The sequence below is a fragment of the Lipophrys pholis genome (assembly GCF_963383615.2).
Source record: "Lipophrys pholis genome assembly, chromosome: 2".
NCBI classification, from domain to species: Eukaryota; Metazoa; Chordata; class Actinopteri; order Blenniiformes; family Blenniidae; genus Lipophrys; species Lipophrys pholis.
The window spans coordinates 6,914,173-6,929,395 of NC_137636.1; the positions used below are offsets into that span (position 1 = coordinate 6,914,173).

At 41.8% G+C, this 15,223-nt stretch overlaps 2 protein-coding genes across 2 annotated transcripts; one reads left to right on the forward strand and one right to left on the reverse strand.

Moving 5' to 3' along the window:
• Positions 1–176: 176 nt before the first annotated feature.
• Positions 177–6,961, reverse strand: slc24a5 (solute carrier family 24 member 5). Its single transcript, XM_080458473.1, has 9 exons — positions 6,526–6,961; positions 6,081–6,260; positions 4,948–5,031; positions 4,626–4,729; positions 4,378–4,478; positions 2,948–3,231; positions 2,650–2,856; positions 1,118–1,219; positions 177–834 (listed from the first exon to the last, which is right to left on the reverse strand). Exons 1-9 carry the CDS (start codon positions 6,680–6,682, stop codon positions 512–514), a joined length of 1,542 nt encoding a protein of 513 aa, XP_080314599.1. The 5' UTR covers positions 6,683–6,961; the 3' UTR covers positions 177–511.
• Positions 6,962–11,062: 4,101 nt separating this feature from the next.
• LOC308106567 (E3 ubiquitin-protein ligase RNF128-like) lies at positions 11,063–14,603 on the forward strand. Its single transcript, XM_080458392.1, has one exon. It carries the CDS (start codon positions 11,482–11,484, stop codon positions 12,565–12,567), a length of 1,086 nt encoding a protein of 361 aa, XP_080314518.1. The 5' UTR covers positions 11,063–11,481; the 3' UTR covers positions 12,568–14,603.
• Positions 14,604–15,223: the final 620 nt, after the last annotated feature.

The following is a 15,223-nucleotide window of genomic DNA, read 5'->3' on the forward strand; positions in this document are numbered from 1 at the left end:
TTATAGTATTTGAGGTGACGATAGTCGAGCGGAAAGTTTCCATTTTGAGCATTTATGGCTCTTTCCGCCATTCCTCTCGACTCGTAAAACCTTATCAGATGTGAAGACGCTTCTGTCCTTTTCGTTTGTATTGAACCTGCCGACCCATTTAAATGAAGGACAAGGCCACAATACTTGTATTGACACCTTTTTATTTCTGGGCAGGATTCATCTGAACTCTGAAGTGACTCCTGTGCTCTCAGGTGTCTCTTCAGAAGATTGTGTGATAAGTCTGCTGTGGATCACACAGGGCAATGATCTTTGGCACTTGTCCAACTTTGGTGAAAAGTTTTACTTCATCATCCTTTTACCTGAGACCACATGTCTTCTGTGGCATAATGCCCTAAAGCATGTGAGAGGGGCCTTTTCTTCTTGCCTCGACATCATTAGCCTGTGAAGGCTTAACATTTTTGTTGCGCACTTGAACCGTTATTCTCAGAAAGTATGGCTCCGGTCTAGCAAAGGTCAGACCTCAGTCGCTGCACAGTCTTATAGGATTATTCCCAATAATCCCCAGCTCGTACAGGATGGACAGAGTCGCGAAGAGGATGTAGCAGAAGAGACAAACGAGTCCCAGCTTCCAGTCCAGCCTCCAGCCGTTGATGTGCACGGCTACGAACAGAAAGACTACTGACAGGAGGAGTGTTGCGGAAATAAACACCAGCCCAGTGCTGTTGACCTCTACGGGGTTGTTGGTGTCCACAAAGGCAGTCTTGATGAACCACGGCAGCCCCAGGCACAGCATGTCAAAAACATTGGAGCCCACGATGTTGGACATGGCCATGTCAGCTTTTCCTGTTGGGGGGGGGGGGGCAGGTTTAAGGATTAGATTTAAACAGGTGAATAAGTTGAGTAAACTGGTAAGTTGCCATCTAAATGCATTGAAACAACAAAGCTCAGTGGCTAATAGGAGTGGGAGACTTATGTTTTGGGCAGCTGCCATAGTTGGGAGTTATTTATGAAAGTAATTCCAGTAATCACACCAAATAAGTATTAAGTTTAAAATAGTTTTGTTTTTACACAACATCAAGAAAGGAATTTTGCAAAGTGTAGGTCATGAATAATGTGTTAATGTCACCTTCTCTGGCCACCATCACACTGGCCACGGTGTCGGGTATACTGGTCCCAGCAGCCAGCAGAGTCAGCCCCATCACTGTGTCCGGGATGCCAAGAGTCTCACCTGTGTGAATATCAATCCAAAATTACATTTACCTCACTGAAACTGTGAGGACAACAGGCGAGACCCTGGAAACGGTTAATAGTGCATCCCAAGGAGCAAAGTTTAAAAAACAAAAAGACACCCAGCAGAGCTGTGCTGTCCCCACAGAAATGTTCAACAATTTAAAACAAAACTCACAATATCTTACCCTAAGATATGAATATACACTATTCCTAACAATTACTGTTATTATCCAGAACATTCGTTCCTTCCTTAAGGTGAAAGCTCTTAAATGGGGGTGGGGGTATTTAAGTGCTATGGGGGTTTTCTTTTTGGCCAAAAACATACAGTAGGGTAAAATATTGAAATGGAAAACGGGCAGACTGGCAAACAACTGCACATATAAAGTAGACATCATGCATTTTCTTTTTTAAGTTAATATATCTAGAGATTCACCGACTAGCAACTTAGCCAATTAACTTCAAACATGTTTTTGGACTTTGAGACGAAATCTATATACAATTCATGCATGCTCACGGAGAACATGAAAATTGGATATAAAAAGGCCCCCAGCCAAGACTTGAGATATTCTTATGCACTTATTGTGTTAATAAAATGTGCCTCTAGCTGCTTAACATATTTAACCTTTAAAATACCAGTCCACATTGAATGAAACACTGTTTTCCTCAACTGCTGTTAAAGGCAGTATACGTAGGATGTGACTCCTATTTTTTGTTCATATAACGTTTATGGAAAGAAAGGTGCTTCCTGACAAGGTTATCTGCTGTGCAACAAATTCAAAAACGAAATAAAAGTAACTTTATTTCAGTGTAATTTTGTGGGAGCAGAAGGAGTCCGCACGTGTTGCAGACTGCTGTGTTCCTTACAAAGAAGAGCCACAGGGAAAACATTTTACATCACATATACTATCTTGCATCTTCACAAGATGAACTTCTCCTTTCATGTGAGCCTATGTGACAACCTGGATAATGATCTCTTTATGCTCCAGCAGACCTCCCACTGTCACATGGTGAAGGTGCCCTTTCAGCCTCACCGTCGGTCAGCTGTGTCGATTGTCGACAGAGACTGACGCTGCTCCTGGACCCGTGTTGGGCTTTGTACGTGCACCCAGCCCTCACATGACTGTGTTCCCTCGGGGGTGAAGCTGACTGTAATCCTGCTGTGGCTCTCGAGGCACACGGCCCACTGGAGCTACAATGACCCCCCCCCCCCCCCCCCCCCCCCCCCCCCCATTTCTCAAGTTTGCAGCACAATGGCATCTCAGGAATTAGCCAGCAGACCGACATGTGATTCTGCTCTGCAAATCAGACGTTGTTTCTCACAAGTTTTAAGCACTTGTGATCCGAGACTCATTCACTCCTGCAGCTACAACTGAAACCCCAGCAAACGTAACCAACTCACACGAGCTCGTAGAGCGGGTTAAATCTTACCGACAACAGTGACCATCCACACCAACACGTAGGTGAAAGCTGAGATCCAGACAGCTGACATGATGAAGGTTATCACGAACCACTGCTTCCAGAACCTTCTCCTGCAGTCGGGGATGGTCAGGAAGAGCAGAACGATGGCGGGCAGAGACAAAACCCAGAGGATCCGTTTCAGGTCGCTCTCCGGCACCGAAAACACACTCTTATGTTCTGCGGAGATGCAGGAGGACATGTGCCCGTCAGCACAAGGTCCCAGAGTCTTCAAAGAGGACACATCATGGTGAAACCGGTTGTCCTTTACCTTCAGGAATCTCATTGAGGCCGTGCAGGCTGAGGGACAGGTGAGAGTACCCGGAGTCATCCTGGAAGATACCGCTGTCTGTCCGAGAACGGCTGTGGATTCTCAAGCTCGTGTCATCGTTCCAGCCCATCAGAGGCTGCGTCTCGACCTTCTCACCAGAGCCCGAGCCCAGACAGGTGCAGCAGGGGCTCAGCTTCCTCAGGACAAACTCACTGATGCGAAGGTCGAAACACAGAACCACAATGTAGACGCCGTAGACCAGCAGCAGACTGGCAGCGTCATACCTGCCCAAAACACACACAGTGTCAGCTTAACCTTGGAGGGAGATGGAAGGGTCAGATACTCCTCTGCTTGCACGATACCGTGGCTGACTTGGGCATTTGCAACAACCTGAGGTGTCATCAGGTTATGTGAGTTATAAAACAATCCTTTTTGCAAAATCCCAATATGTCGAAAATGTTTGAAAGAAATAACTGCAATGCCAACATTATGCTATTTTTATTTAGATTTACTGCAGCAAAACAGTAAAATGTGCAGCTTGTTGATTGCTTTTATATTTTCTTGGAATTGACAAATATATTTCACTTCACGCTTCATTTGACGAATCTGCTGAACGATCTGCTGCCTCACAATACCGTTGACAGATCTTGTGAACCATCAGAATGATTTCACAAATTCACCCTGACTGCATAAACTTGATTTCTTTCATTTATAAGCATTTTATTGAGTGCTAATATACTGATTTGCTAGCAATGAGACGACTAGCTTTTATTACAGCGTCACGATGGTTCAACTCGCGTCTTTGCTCTGACTAAAATACCATGATACCCAATGAGTAAATTAGAAGCCATTGTTACTCCTCAATAATACTTTTCACACTTTGCAAGGTCATCCTGATGGGCAACTGTCTGGTCTGATCAACATAGTTTTAATTTTGTGTTTAAAGTGTGCCTGCACAGATGCTTTATTATGAACCTGTCAAGTCAGCAAAGTTCACTAAAGCTGTGATATTAATCACTCCTCCTTCCCAAAAGAGGGCCAATGTGCATCAATCAATCAACCAATGGATATAGTGTGATGAAAATCCTATATAACATTTAAGGTGTTTACATTTACTTTTTCTTTTTTCTTTTTGTGTTCATAGTGTGTGTTCATATACTTATTTTTCTTTTTATGTTTTTGTTGCTTTGACCTTCTTTTTTTATTTTATTTTACCAGTTCTGACAGTACAGACTGTATATCACTGAACTATCAAAACCATAAATGTCACTGAGTCACGACACTGGAGCGCACTGCTGTTTTGTGATGTATTTTTTTGATTTGTTGTTCTCTGTGTCATAAGGTGCAATAAAGCGCTTTTATAATCAGCACACATGTAAGCAGTGTACAGTCTGAAGATCAAATAGCCATATAATCACACAAACACTCACCAGTAGACTTTGTTATCGGAAATGATGCCAATAACAGCAGCTACGCTGATGCCATATGCCAGGCAGTCCCTGAACAGCGGCCAGCAAGAGAGACGCCCCGCCTGAGAGAACAAACAAAAAGAGTTGCTTCACACGGCACTGTGATTCTTCCACTTCGACTCGGCAACGCTGCTGCTCTCTCACGCAGGCAGTGAGTAGTTCAGCAACCTTGTAAAACATTGTGAGTGTGTGTTTGTGACAGAGCGTACCATGGAGGCCAGGAGTCCACAGGCAGCACAGATTCCTAACAGGTTGTAGACAGCTGAGCCCACGATGGTGCTCACCCCGATGTCCCCCTTGGTGACAAACACACCTGACACATAACACACAGGAGCAGCACATTAATGCCCCGAAGACAACGACAACACGGAGGTATTAATTAAAAACAAGCTGCAAAGGAAGTGCAGACGGTGAAAATGTACTAATTAAAGACCACTATTCCCTCGCTGGTCACATATGGTGGGACAGTCGCAGACTGCTGAGCTGGGAAGCAACATGGTGACAATGACATCTTTACTTATTTGTGATTACCCAGAAAAGCTGTGACAAGTTCAGGAGCAGAGCTGCCAGCTGCCATAAACGTGGCTCCAGCAACATCCTGAGACAGTCCCAGACCTGAAAGAGGAACAAGAGACTATTTGAGGTCTGTGATTATCCACAAGAATAAGTTACAGTACCAATTATCGCATACAAATAATTTCATTAACAGAATGACAGGGATTTTTATTTAATCTGGCAAAAAAGTACATTTTTGTTGTTTCTATTTCCCAAAGTAAATACAGTTTCCTGTTGGACTGACAACTTCACGAGGCAAAACATCTTAAGTCCTCAACTGTCAAACTTGTGGTCGCCATTTAAACAATTGACAAATGCTTGATTTTTTTTTTTAAGTTGTACACTAACCACAATACATTTCTTGAATGCATTAAAACACCATACATAGACCCCCCCAAGCTTTTCTTTTTAGACAAAAAAAAGAAGTGATTTTGATTTTGTTTGCAATCCGATTGTGTCATTTGCTTTTGGTAACATAGTCAGCAAGTTGTCCAACTTTACTATTTTAGCCTTGCAATACATGTTTGCACCACAAGATGGCGTTTTGAGCAACTAAAAAACGCAGCAGGAGAAATAAGTAAAATAACAATGGCTGCTGGTCTTAGCTGCCACACAGTGGAGTTGATTATGTGTTGCACATGTGCAAAGGAACTATTTTTCTAGAACAGTGATGCACATGCGCAATGGCAGCGTTTCAGAAAAGTCGCGTTTTCCGGCATCTACACTGAGCCGGAGTTGGTTGTACCTTAGAAGCCATTTTCAACTAGTTGCGTTATCAGTGACTTTTCACTTGAAAACGTGTAAATGGGGCCTCAAAGAAGAGCTAAAACTCTGAAAGCCCGGTAAAGGACAGACTGGTGCCAAAGTTACTCACCGCTGGCACCCAATGCTCAAAAGAGGCATGATTCAAATCTGACTGTCCCCCTTTAAACTTGTAAACTGGTTAAGTTACCATGAAGCTCCTGAACATAAACCAAGTTAAGGTTTAGATTTACTCCATAATTTATCATCAGCCTAAGGTTAAAGACCTCCTGCAGTGATACACACTTTTATCCAGGCAGAAATTACACACAGACAGGCCCACACAAGAGCAATTTCATGCAACTTACGTTCACTGATGACTTCCAAGGATGGGAGAAAGTAATCGTCGCAGACTATTGCGACTGCCAACAGCATGTAGAAAATAATCATAAAATAAATGACGAGCCCTCCGTCCTTCCTCTCCTGCACCGTGAAGAAACCTTCAGGGAACTCAGAGGACTGTGGAGGGATGCACTCAGTCTCATTCTCTGCAACACACACAGAGCCAGTTTTACACGCAGTTTTCATGCCTATAAAATGTGAAGATTAGTCGAACAAACACTGTCACAGCTGCCGAGCCACAATCGATCACTCGCACTATGTAAACCATGAAGAGCCATGACATCCAGATTTAAACAGATCACTCCACAAAGATCTTTAGAAATAATGAAGCAGATTTCTAAAAAAAAAACAACCTAATTACAATCGGTCCATTCATACGTACTTATTTGTTTTTCCCCCACACATACTTACCCAGAGCCCGGCGCACCCTCACTGGGCGGCTTTCCTGAGAGGATTCTGCTGTAAACGACACAAAATGGACTGTGCCATATAAAAATATAACAAATCCAAGAAAGTAAGGTATAAAATCTTTTCTCTTCTTTTTCTGAATAGCTTCAATCTTACTCATGATTATTTAAGATGTAAACAATAACAAAAAAAAAAAAAAAAAAAGATTAATTTAAAGATCTCATATGTCTTTCTACTTCAACAAGCTTGAACTGGGACTGCAGTGTAAGTACTGCATCTAACACTACAGCTACCCACACAGCACAGAGAGATTATTGGGGGGAGAAAACATCTTTTAAGGTCCACCAGGAGTCGGGGGATCACGAGTTGCGAGTCATTCCAGCCGACTTGAGCAGGCTCCAGCCTGAGGCGCATCAGGGGTGCAATTCAAAACACACTCACATTATCAGAGAGGGAGCCCATGACAGCCTGAGGCTCTGCAGGCTTTTAATACTCAACAGTTGCTTGATGGCATCATAATCTGGAGGTTCATAGCCGTAATAATCTGTGGTGGAGGCTTGGCATTACAAACACTAACTTCACTCTTGGGAATGAGTATTTTAGCCTAATTTTTGGCCACTTTCATGAGTTTTGTGAGTAAAAAGTCACTACTATATAATTATAATTCAACTTTTGATGAGAATTTGTCTAGTGTGTTCATACCTTTAATAGGGGAAAAAAAACATTCTTCATAAAATTTTGAAATCACAGTGTAATTTCATAAACCGCATTGACTGCGTATTAGAGAAATGTGACTTTTTATGGTTAAATTAGATGTATTAAATTGACAATGCAAATAAATTGTTTAAAAATCACTCATACTTTGCGTAGTTTATGTTTTGACAAAAAGTATTTTGTACTTTCAACAGAAGATTTACATATATCTGAATGTGCATTGTAACAGTTGTACATGAATACATGTTTTAACTGCTCTTTCCTTCTTCTGATAGTAATCCACTCTCATATCTATACTGCATAAGTCCAGGGCAATATTCCCATCAGTAATATCGGTGAATTCAGATAAAAATACATTGATTTATTTCGATGTCGCTTCACGCCATCGTGATGGTTTTATATTTCCAGGAAGGTATTTAAAGGGGTGTGTGCAATTGTGGAGAAGGCTGATAAATTATCAAGAGCGCCGTTTGAGTCACCACAACTAATTCAGGAGTGACTTTATGTTACTTACATAGCCTTTTTATTATGGACAACAAGTACCCACAGACAGTCGCAGAGTATAAGTGGTGAAAATGTTTATATTTTCACAAATCAAAACGACTACTTCTGAAAATGACTACAATCTCAACATAAAGCCAAATTTAATCATGTCTTCTGGTGCAAATTACAGTGAAATGTAAAACAAACCTGTTGCATCATGCATGTTTTTACAAACTCACCCTGATCGTAAAGCTGACCAGCTTTCAGGGCAGCATCACATTTATCTCAGCTCGGGCCTCGGTGTTTATTTGTGTTCACTACGCTTAAGAAATATTTACAAAAATTCCTGTTTTCTATGACATTTTCACAATTTCCTTGGTGGTTTTGTGGGCCGGATTGGAGCCTCTTGTGGGCCGGTTTTGGGCAACTGGCCTCATGTTTGACACCCCTGTTCTAGACTGAGACAGCACTTTGTTGTTTTTCTTTTTTTTTTCCTGTTACTGTTCAAACCTTTTTAATGTATGAAGACTAAATATGCCGTATTTTTTCTGTAATTTCTCTGTACTTTCCATACAATTAAAAAATAATCTGTTAAATGAAAGGTAATTTTTCTCCTCAATATGCTTTTATTTACAAATGAATAACGAAGGAGATCCAAACATAACTCCAGAAACACCAGTTTACAGGATGGGGTGATTTCAGGATGTAAATAAATTCCTGGTTCAAATTTCCAGTCAAGAGACTTTTCTGCTGAGCTCAGTGAAATCTCTTAGCTTGAAACATGGTTAAAAAAAATAAATGAATTTAAAAAATCCTATGGTAGACATAATTAATTTCAAGGGGGTGACAAGGGTCTCTTCTTTCACCCCTCGGTGGGTATCAGACTTGTTGGGACATGCCCCAAGCTTCCCCCCTCAGCCTGCCTGCCTGCCTGCGTGCAGGGAGTCTGTCCACAGTCACCACTCCATCCACCCTCATGAAATGACTGTTTCCAGACGAGCAGACAAAGATGGTGAGTTTCCTTTTCTATCATATTTATTCACCCATTCCTTGAACTCTGAGCTGTTGTAGAACTGCAAAAACAGCTTTCACAAATAACTCCTGAATACTTGGTATGTTCCTGGTAAAAACCAAACCTTTAGCCTCCACAGGCCCTGCGAGGACGCACATGACATGCATGTTATTGTACTAGATGATGACTTGAAGTCATAATATAACAGTTTGTTTTATGTTTAACCGCCACTGTAACGCCACTCATTCAACAGTGAGTTGGTGGCGCCCCTGTGTGGCACTTACTGCTCCTATATTGTGATGGCGGCATTGTGGCTTGTAACTCGCTTCCATAGGATACTTGTACTTTCACGAGTATTTTTCCATATCTGTAACTTATTCATGGTTGGATACATTTGACACGAATTTCATTTTAAATTCATGAGTTCTTGTCGGATTCTTGTCGCCAATAGTTTCATGTTTGCTTCTTTGTCTTTGAAATCCTTTAGTAAAGCTTATTTTCTTCCCCTTTAAATGCTGTAGGACACATGCATTTGTGGGATGAGCAGCAGAGCTGAACGTGGGTTGAAACATACATTTCCTCACTTTTTGTGGGTTGTAGTAGATTACAAAACTAATTGCCATCAGATTATTTTTGTGAACTTTGATGTTTGTCTGACATCACATGTGTTTTTAATGTAGATATTTCCCGCAGGTACAGGGAATCTGCATTTAACACTAAATTAAATGTGGTTAAAAAAAAGTATCGCATACTTGAAGTAGTTTTATGAAATAGTATTTTGTACTTGTGCTTGAGAGTTTTCTTGAAACTGTGATTTTACTTGCAATTGGGTACAATTTTGGCAGAATAACGATACTTGTTCTTTCACCTGTTATCGAGCTCAATAAGGAACAATTTATCAAACACCGATATAATGTGTAAGATTCCTAAATTGTTTGTTAGTCTTTAATATTCCAGTGTCCATTAAGTGCCAGGTATCACATTAGTATGATTATTTTTTAATTTTATAATATATGTTACTTTAACTAGACTTTACCAATCTTGGAAAAACAAAATACAATAAATGCAAATATTAGAACATTTCCTAGAAATGAGATGCTGTCTCTCGTTTGTCCGTTTGTTCCCCAATGGAATTTATAAAAGAGGAAAATCTTTTAGTTAACATGTGAATGTGGAAATAACTGAAACCAATTATTGTAATGATCATGAGGCGAATAATTCAATTATGTTACATAAACATAAATTTGTAGTTGGGATTGTTGTAATTTGTTGAAATCTAAATGTCGAGTTTAAACTGCATATATTCTGGTTCAGACCAGTTTCTTTTGGTTGCAAACTTTGGTTCAAAATAATGTAATCCATTCATTTATGCATGATATCAATGTCAATACTTTGCATCTGCATTCATTGTGGTTACAGGTTTTAGTAAACATGTGAATACTTCCTCAGTTGTACTTAACTGGGGTAAAACTGAGCTACCAACTTGCACTTTAATCTTGCTTTATCATCACCTTTTATTGTGGAGTGTTTACCTCATGCTACACCTGTTAATGCACCAGCGTGAACAGACACTAACTACCCAGTAGATGTCAGTATTATAGCAACATATAATACTTCAAATTATGACAGCTAATTTCACACCACTGTAGAGCAATGACATTTCTTTTTTATTGGATGAAAAAACGGGATTTCTCAACTTGCCCTCTGGCTTCTGATTGTGCTTCACTTTGTGCAGGTGATTAGTTCAGGAATTTAGGGGTGGAAGGAGCACCATTGTTCACGTTATCAAGGGCTGTGAGCTGCAGGTGCACTGAGAATGCATACCATACTCCCTCTTATTTCCACATTTTTGAAATACATTATTGAATAGCAAATCCCCCGGAGACCTGCTGCTTTACACAGAAAGAAGGTAAAACAGCAGCTTGGCAAGAAACCTCTTCAATTCGTAGTCATTGGAAACCTCTGTGTCTGGTAATATGTGTGCTTTCACTGGTGTGTAAGAAGATACAATGAAACCTGACAATACCCTTTTCCCTTCTCAGTTAACCTGGTATTTCAGCCCCGTAGAATGAAGTGCTTTAAGTGTCTCTAGTTATCCGGACAAAAGGAAAACCTTGATTGTTGAAGGCAAATCTCTTGTGGTTTACTCAGTGTGTCTCTTTATGTGTGCACATTTGTGATGCTGTGCAGTAAACGACGATAGTATTTGTCTTCAGAGAGAAAAACTGGTTAGTTCACTCTACACAACACAGTGACGTTGCTTTTAGAAAATGAGGAAGGAAACGAGTCAAACTGGAATGGCTGGTTGAGTCGCAACTCATCATTACACAAGGAAACGTCAGCAGCTTTTCTCAGAGCAGCTGTATCTCAGCCATAATATTCTCCCTATCATTTCCTTATCAAGGCTTGCCTTCTCGAAAGCTGTTCCTTGGTACACGAAAGAGGACAGGGCTGTGTTCTCTTCAACTTGTTGAAAAGCGGCACCCTGCCCTCAGTGAGGAGTGCTCAGTGTTCAAGGTTCAGGGAGATAACGAGAGGTGAGTGGCTGACGCAGAACTCGTGTTGTGTTACCAACGCCTCAGATCATATTACTGAAGACGGCAGGTTGGGTGAAACCATAGCTGGATCCACATCGCCTCGGCTCACACACACCAGGAACTGGAACTAACAGAGGAATTTTAAAGGAGCTGAAAACAGAACGCAACAAGAGGCTTTCCTGTGGTTCCTGTTGTTTTAAGGAGAGCGTTGCCATGGGTGAGAAGAGACACTACCTGCCGCTTTTGCTGTGTTTGTCGGGGCTTGTTCACAGTTCAGCTGCCATTCTGTTTTGGTCGGCCGTGGTGGAAACAGATTACGTTAAAAACAACAACGAGACTGTGAACAAATTATGTGAGTGTGGGGTGTTTGGTCGCAACTCTCCCGTGCTCAGAGCCTCAGGGATCGTTACACTTCCTAAGGGGGACCCGAAGGGCTGCGGCCCAGATGATGTTTACAACCGCAACTTCAGCTTTCCACCTTGGATAGCCCTGGTCAAAAGGGGCAACTGCACCTTCAGCGACAAGATCAACGCTGCCAAACGTCAAGGAGCAGCCGGCGTGGTTGTGTACAATGTGGATGGCAGTGGCAACAGCACAACTCACATGGCACACTCCGACGCAAATGGTATTGTGGCTATCATGATTGGCAACTTTCAGGGCATGGAGATCTTCAGGCTGGTGAAGAACGGGACTGAAGTTAAGATGGTTGTCGATGTGGGCAGCCCGCATGGCGACTATATGGACACATACTGGCTCTACATTCTCTCCATCGCCTTCTTCATCGTGACAGCGGCCGCCATCGCCTACTTTGGGTTTATATCCGCGAACCGCCTCTACAGAATGAACAGAGAAAGACGCCAAGAGAAGAGACTGAAATCCGAGGCAAAGAAGGCGATTGGTCGCCTACCGCTACGCACACTCAAAAGAAGTGACGAGGAAACTACTTCCGATACCGATATGTGTGCCGTGTGCATTGAATCCTACAAGGCGGGCGATGTGGTGACAGTGCTGACATGTAACCACATCTTCCATAAGGACTGCATTGAACCGTGGCTGCTGGATAAGAGAACCTGCCCCATGTGTAAGTGCGACATCATGAAGGCCCTTGGGTTTGAAGAGGAGACGAAGGAGAGCATGCCCACTGAATCCCCACAAGAGGTCACTGTGGTCACAGTGACGGGAGGAGATGCCGTGTATGAAGTCCCGCTGACTGACCCAGCGAGCCTCAACGCCGAGAGTCAGCAGCATTACTATGACAACACAGTCTTCCAGGGAGACTCGGAGGCTGCGAGGGGATGAACAACAACAACGCAAACGGCAACGAACCAGGACGCTGTCAAATTCCCTGTTTGTAAAAGCTGTTTTCCCGTCGTACACGGAGCCTGCACTGTGGAATCATGTGATAATGTCAAAACGAGAGAAACAACACAGCAATACTTTGATGTGTAAATACAAGGATTTAAATTTCCTTTGGACCTTGAGTAATTACGTTGTATTTTCTTGTGTCTTTTTTTGGTTGAGGTGTGTAATTATTTGGCATCTTCATCACTGCAACTTTAGATCAGAGGTGTTTCTTCCTGGTCCTGATTGGGCCACAATCCCGCGTGTTTTTTAATGTCTCTGATTCCACACCATTTGATTAGGGCACATTCATTGACATCACACAAAAAGAGTGGTTCAATCACGACAAGGATGTGACATCTCTGATGGTTAGAATTGGCTCGTCGGAGTAATGCGACACCAGTGTCAAATTTCTGTGTGCATACACCACAGGAGCTCGACACACGTCGACAAGGAAGTATATGCAAATATTAGGACAGCGTTTGAATGTGGGCCTGAAAATAGGGGCCAAATTCCTTCCAGCATAAAGCTGAAGTTTGATGGTTCACGGGCTCTTAACGAAAACTGTGCCTTTCAGTGAAACTTTATTTTAATCCATATAATCTGAATAGATTCACCCATTTTTCCTTTGTTATTGTTTTCATCAGGTTGTCGGGCTGGATTTCTGAACACACCTTTATGAGCACACCCTTGGAAATGCAGCCTGACTCACATTGCACTAATATGTGTAAACAAAATCACCCGAGGGACTGAGTTTCATTAGAGGCTTGGTCCAAAACATGTTGGAATAAGACTTTTCACGTCACTTTATGATGTGTTGCTCACTTTTTGAGGAAGTTTAAGTTCACTGTGACATAGGAACAGGAAATCAGAGGCTTTGAGATGTTTATGCTCAGTGATGGTATCTTTATGTGTTCTGATTTTAGAAACAATAATATCAAGATTGGTCAGTTGATCATGAAACACTGATGATATTAAGGTAATATATATGTGTACAGTCTATTTTTTCTGAAGTGATTTCCACTGAGGGCAAATTGCTGTTGTTGAACAGGTCTTCCAGGCTTTGCCTTTGAATGATGTTAATTAGAGTTCATACATTCCCTGCAGTCTACCTCTGAACTATCACGTGGCTAGATTTAAGTCTATTTAAAAATTTTATTCTTCTAAGATGGAGTGTGTTTCTCTCAGTAAATCACGGAGCACCACAAGAAATGTGTGTGTGTTCTCTTTTTTTTACAGGTGGGAATATGCTGATTGCGGTACTTTCTCTACTTTTTCTGTACTGAATCATTTTCGCTGAGGTTTTTACAGATTCCAGGAGTCTTAAATTGTACTGTAAAATGTAATATCACTTCCTATATTAAATCACATTGATGCTTTTTAGAATGCAATAAATCCCTCAAAATGAGGCTAACTTTACAAAGCTGTATGCTGGTTTTGTATGAGTGTGAGAGGAGTGTGTATGCGAGTGTGAACATCCTGGTGGGGTTTTTCTACATTAGGCAGGCCGGTGTATATGTGATTAAGTAGCTTCTCACTTTCAGAGTAATGTCTCATTCTATGTGACTGTTGGACAGGAGTGAAAGTGTAATTACCTCTGCACAGGTGGGAGCCGATACACACATACCTTTGACTTGAGCTGGATAATCATCGTACCTTATAAGTGGAAGGGCCTGACCGAGCAGGCAGAGATATGCAGGCGTACCGAGGAGGAATGGAATTTTTTTTTTAAATTTTCCTTATTATCCTTTCCTTGTGTTTGAGAAGTCCATCCGCAGTAAAAATCCAGATTGAAAGTCACTTTCATTTGGGCTTGTGCATTTCTACCCGCGATAATATTGTTCCCTTGAGTCGGTGCCCACAGCCCCTTTTCAGGCCTGTGACCTTTTAATGTAGCCCCGAGCAGGAGGTCCTCAGATTGTTTCATTTTAGAAGCAGTTAAAAGGAAAAGTATACAATATGTGATGGAAAATAAAAATGTCTTTAAAGCTTCATATCACACATTGCATTGAATTATTAAATTTTTTTTAATTTCAATACAAATACTGTGCTTTTGTTCTTCATATAAGCATGATTAGTAATCAGTTTTTTTTTCTGGTGTCTTCTTTATTTATTTTTTTGAAAAAGTATAATTTTAACACATAACTATTTAATTTAAGGGCAGTAAAACCAAACACTGACCAATTTATCACAGTATGATTAGCTGGAAGATTTTAATGTCTGCATATGTGTGAGAATAATCACGGTGTGTGAGATATCTCGGCGCAGGGAGATGAGGGTGAAAGGTGCGAAGGGTAAAGACAACAGACTTAACAAGGTGCGAGTCGGGGGTAGATGTTTTCTTTTCTCGCTCTCTCTCTTTTTTTGTTTGTGTGAAAAACACTCCACTTCAAATCCCAGAGGGCGAGTCGGGTCTTTCCTCTCGTGGTGTTCCCTCTCCCCTCCGACGGTGGCGTGCGCTGGATTCCAAGCCAGTGTGGTGAGCTCAGCATTCATAGGTCAGATGGTCATAGTGGTATAACAGCAGGACAGAGAATCAATAGTGAACTAACTGGCCAGGCTGGGAACAACTGGCAGGCCCTGGGTGAGAGGCACGCTCTGCTCAGCGGTGGCG

What these genes read in the sequence shown, in the direction of transcription:
- slc24a5 (XM_080458473.1), bottom strand. Translation starts at nt 6,682, where the DNA reads ATGAGTAAGATTGAAGCTATTCAGAAAAAGAAGAGAAAAGATTTTATA. An exon ending in ACTTGTCACAGCTTTTCTGG is followed by an intron (nt 4,730 to 4,947) that starts GTAATCACAAAT and finishes GTTATGTGTCAG; the next exon opens with GTGTGTTTGTCACCAAGGGG. An exon ending in GTGGATGGTCACTGTTGTCG is followed by an intron (nt 1,220 to 2,649) that starts GTAAGATTTAAC and finishes ATATTCACACAG; the next exon opens with GTGAGACTCTTGGCATCCCG.
- LOC308106567 (XM_080458392.1), top strand. Translation starts at nt 11,482, where the DNA reads ATGGGTGAGAAGAGACACTACCTGCCGCTTTTGCTGTGTTTGTCGGGG.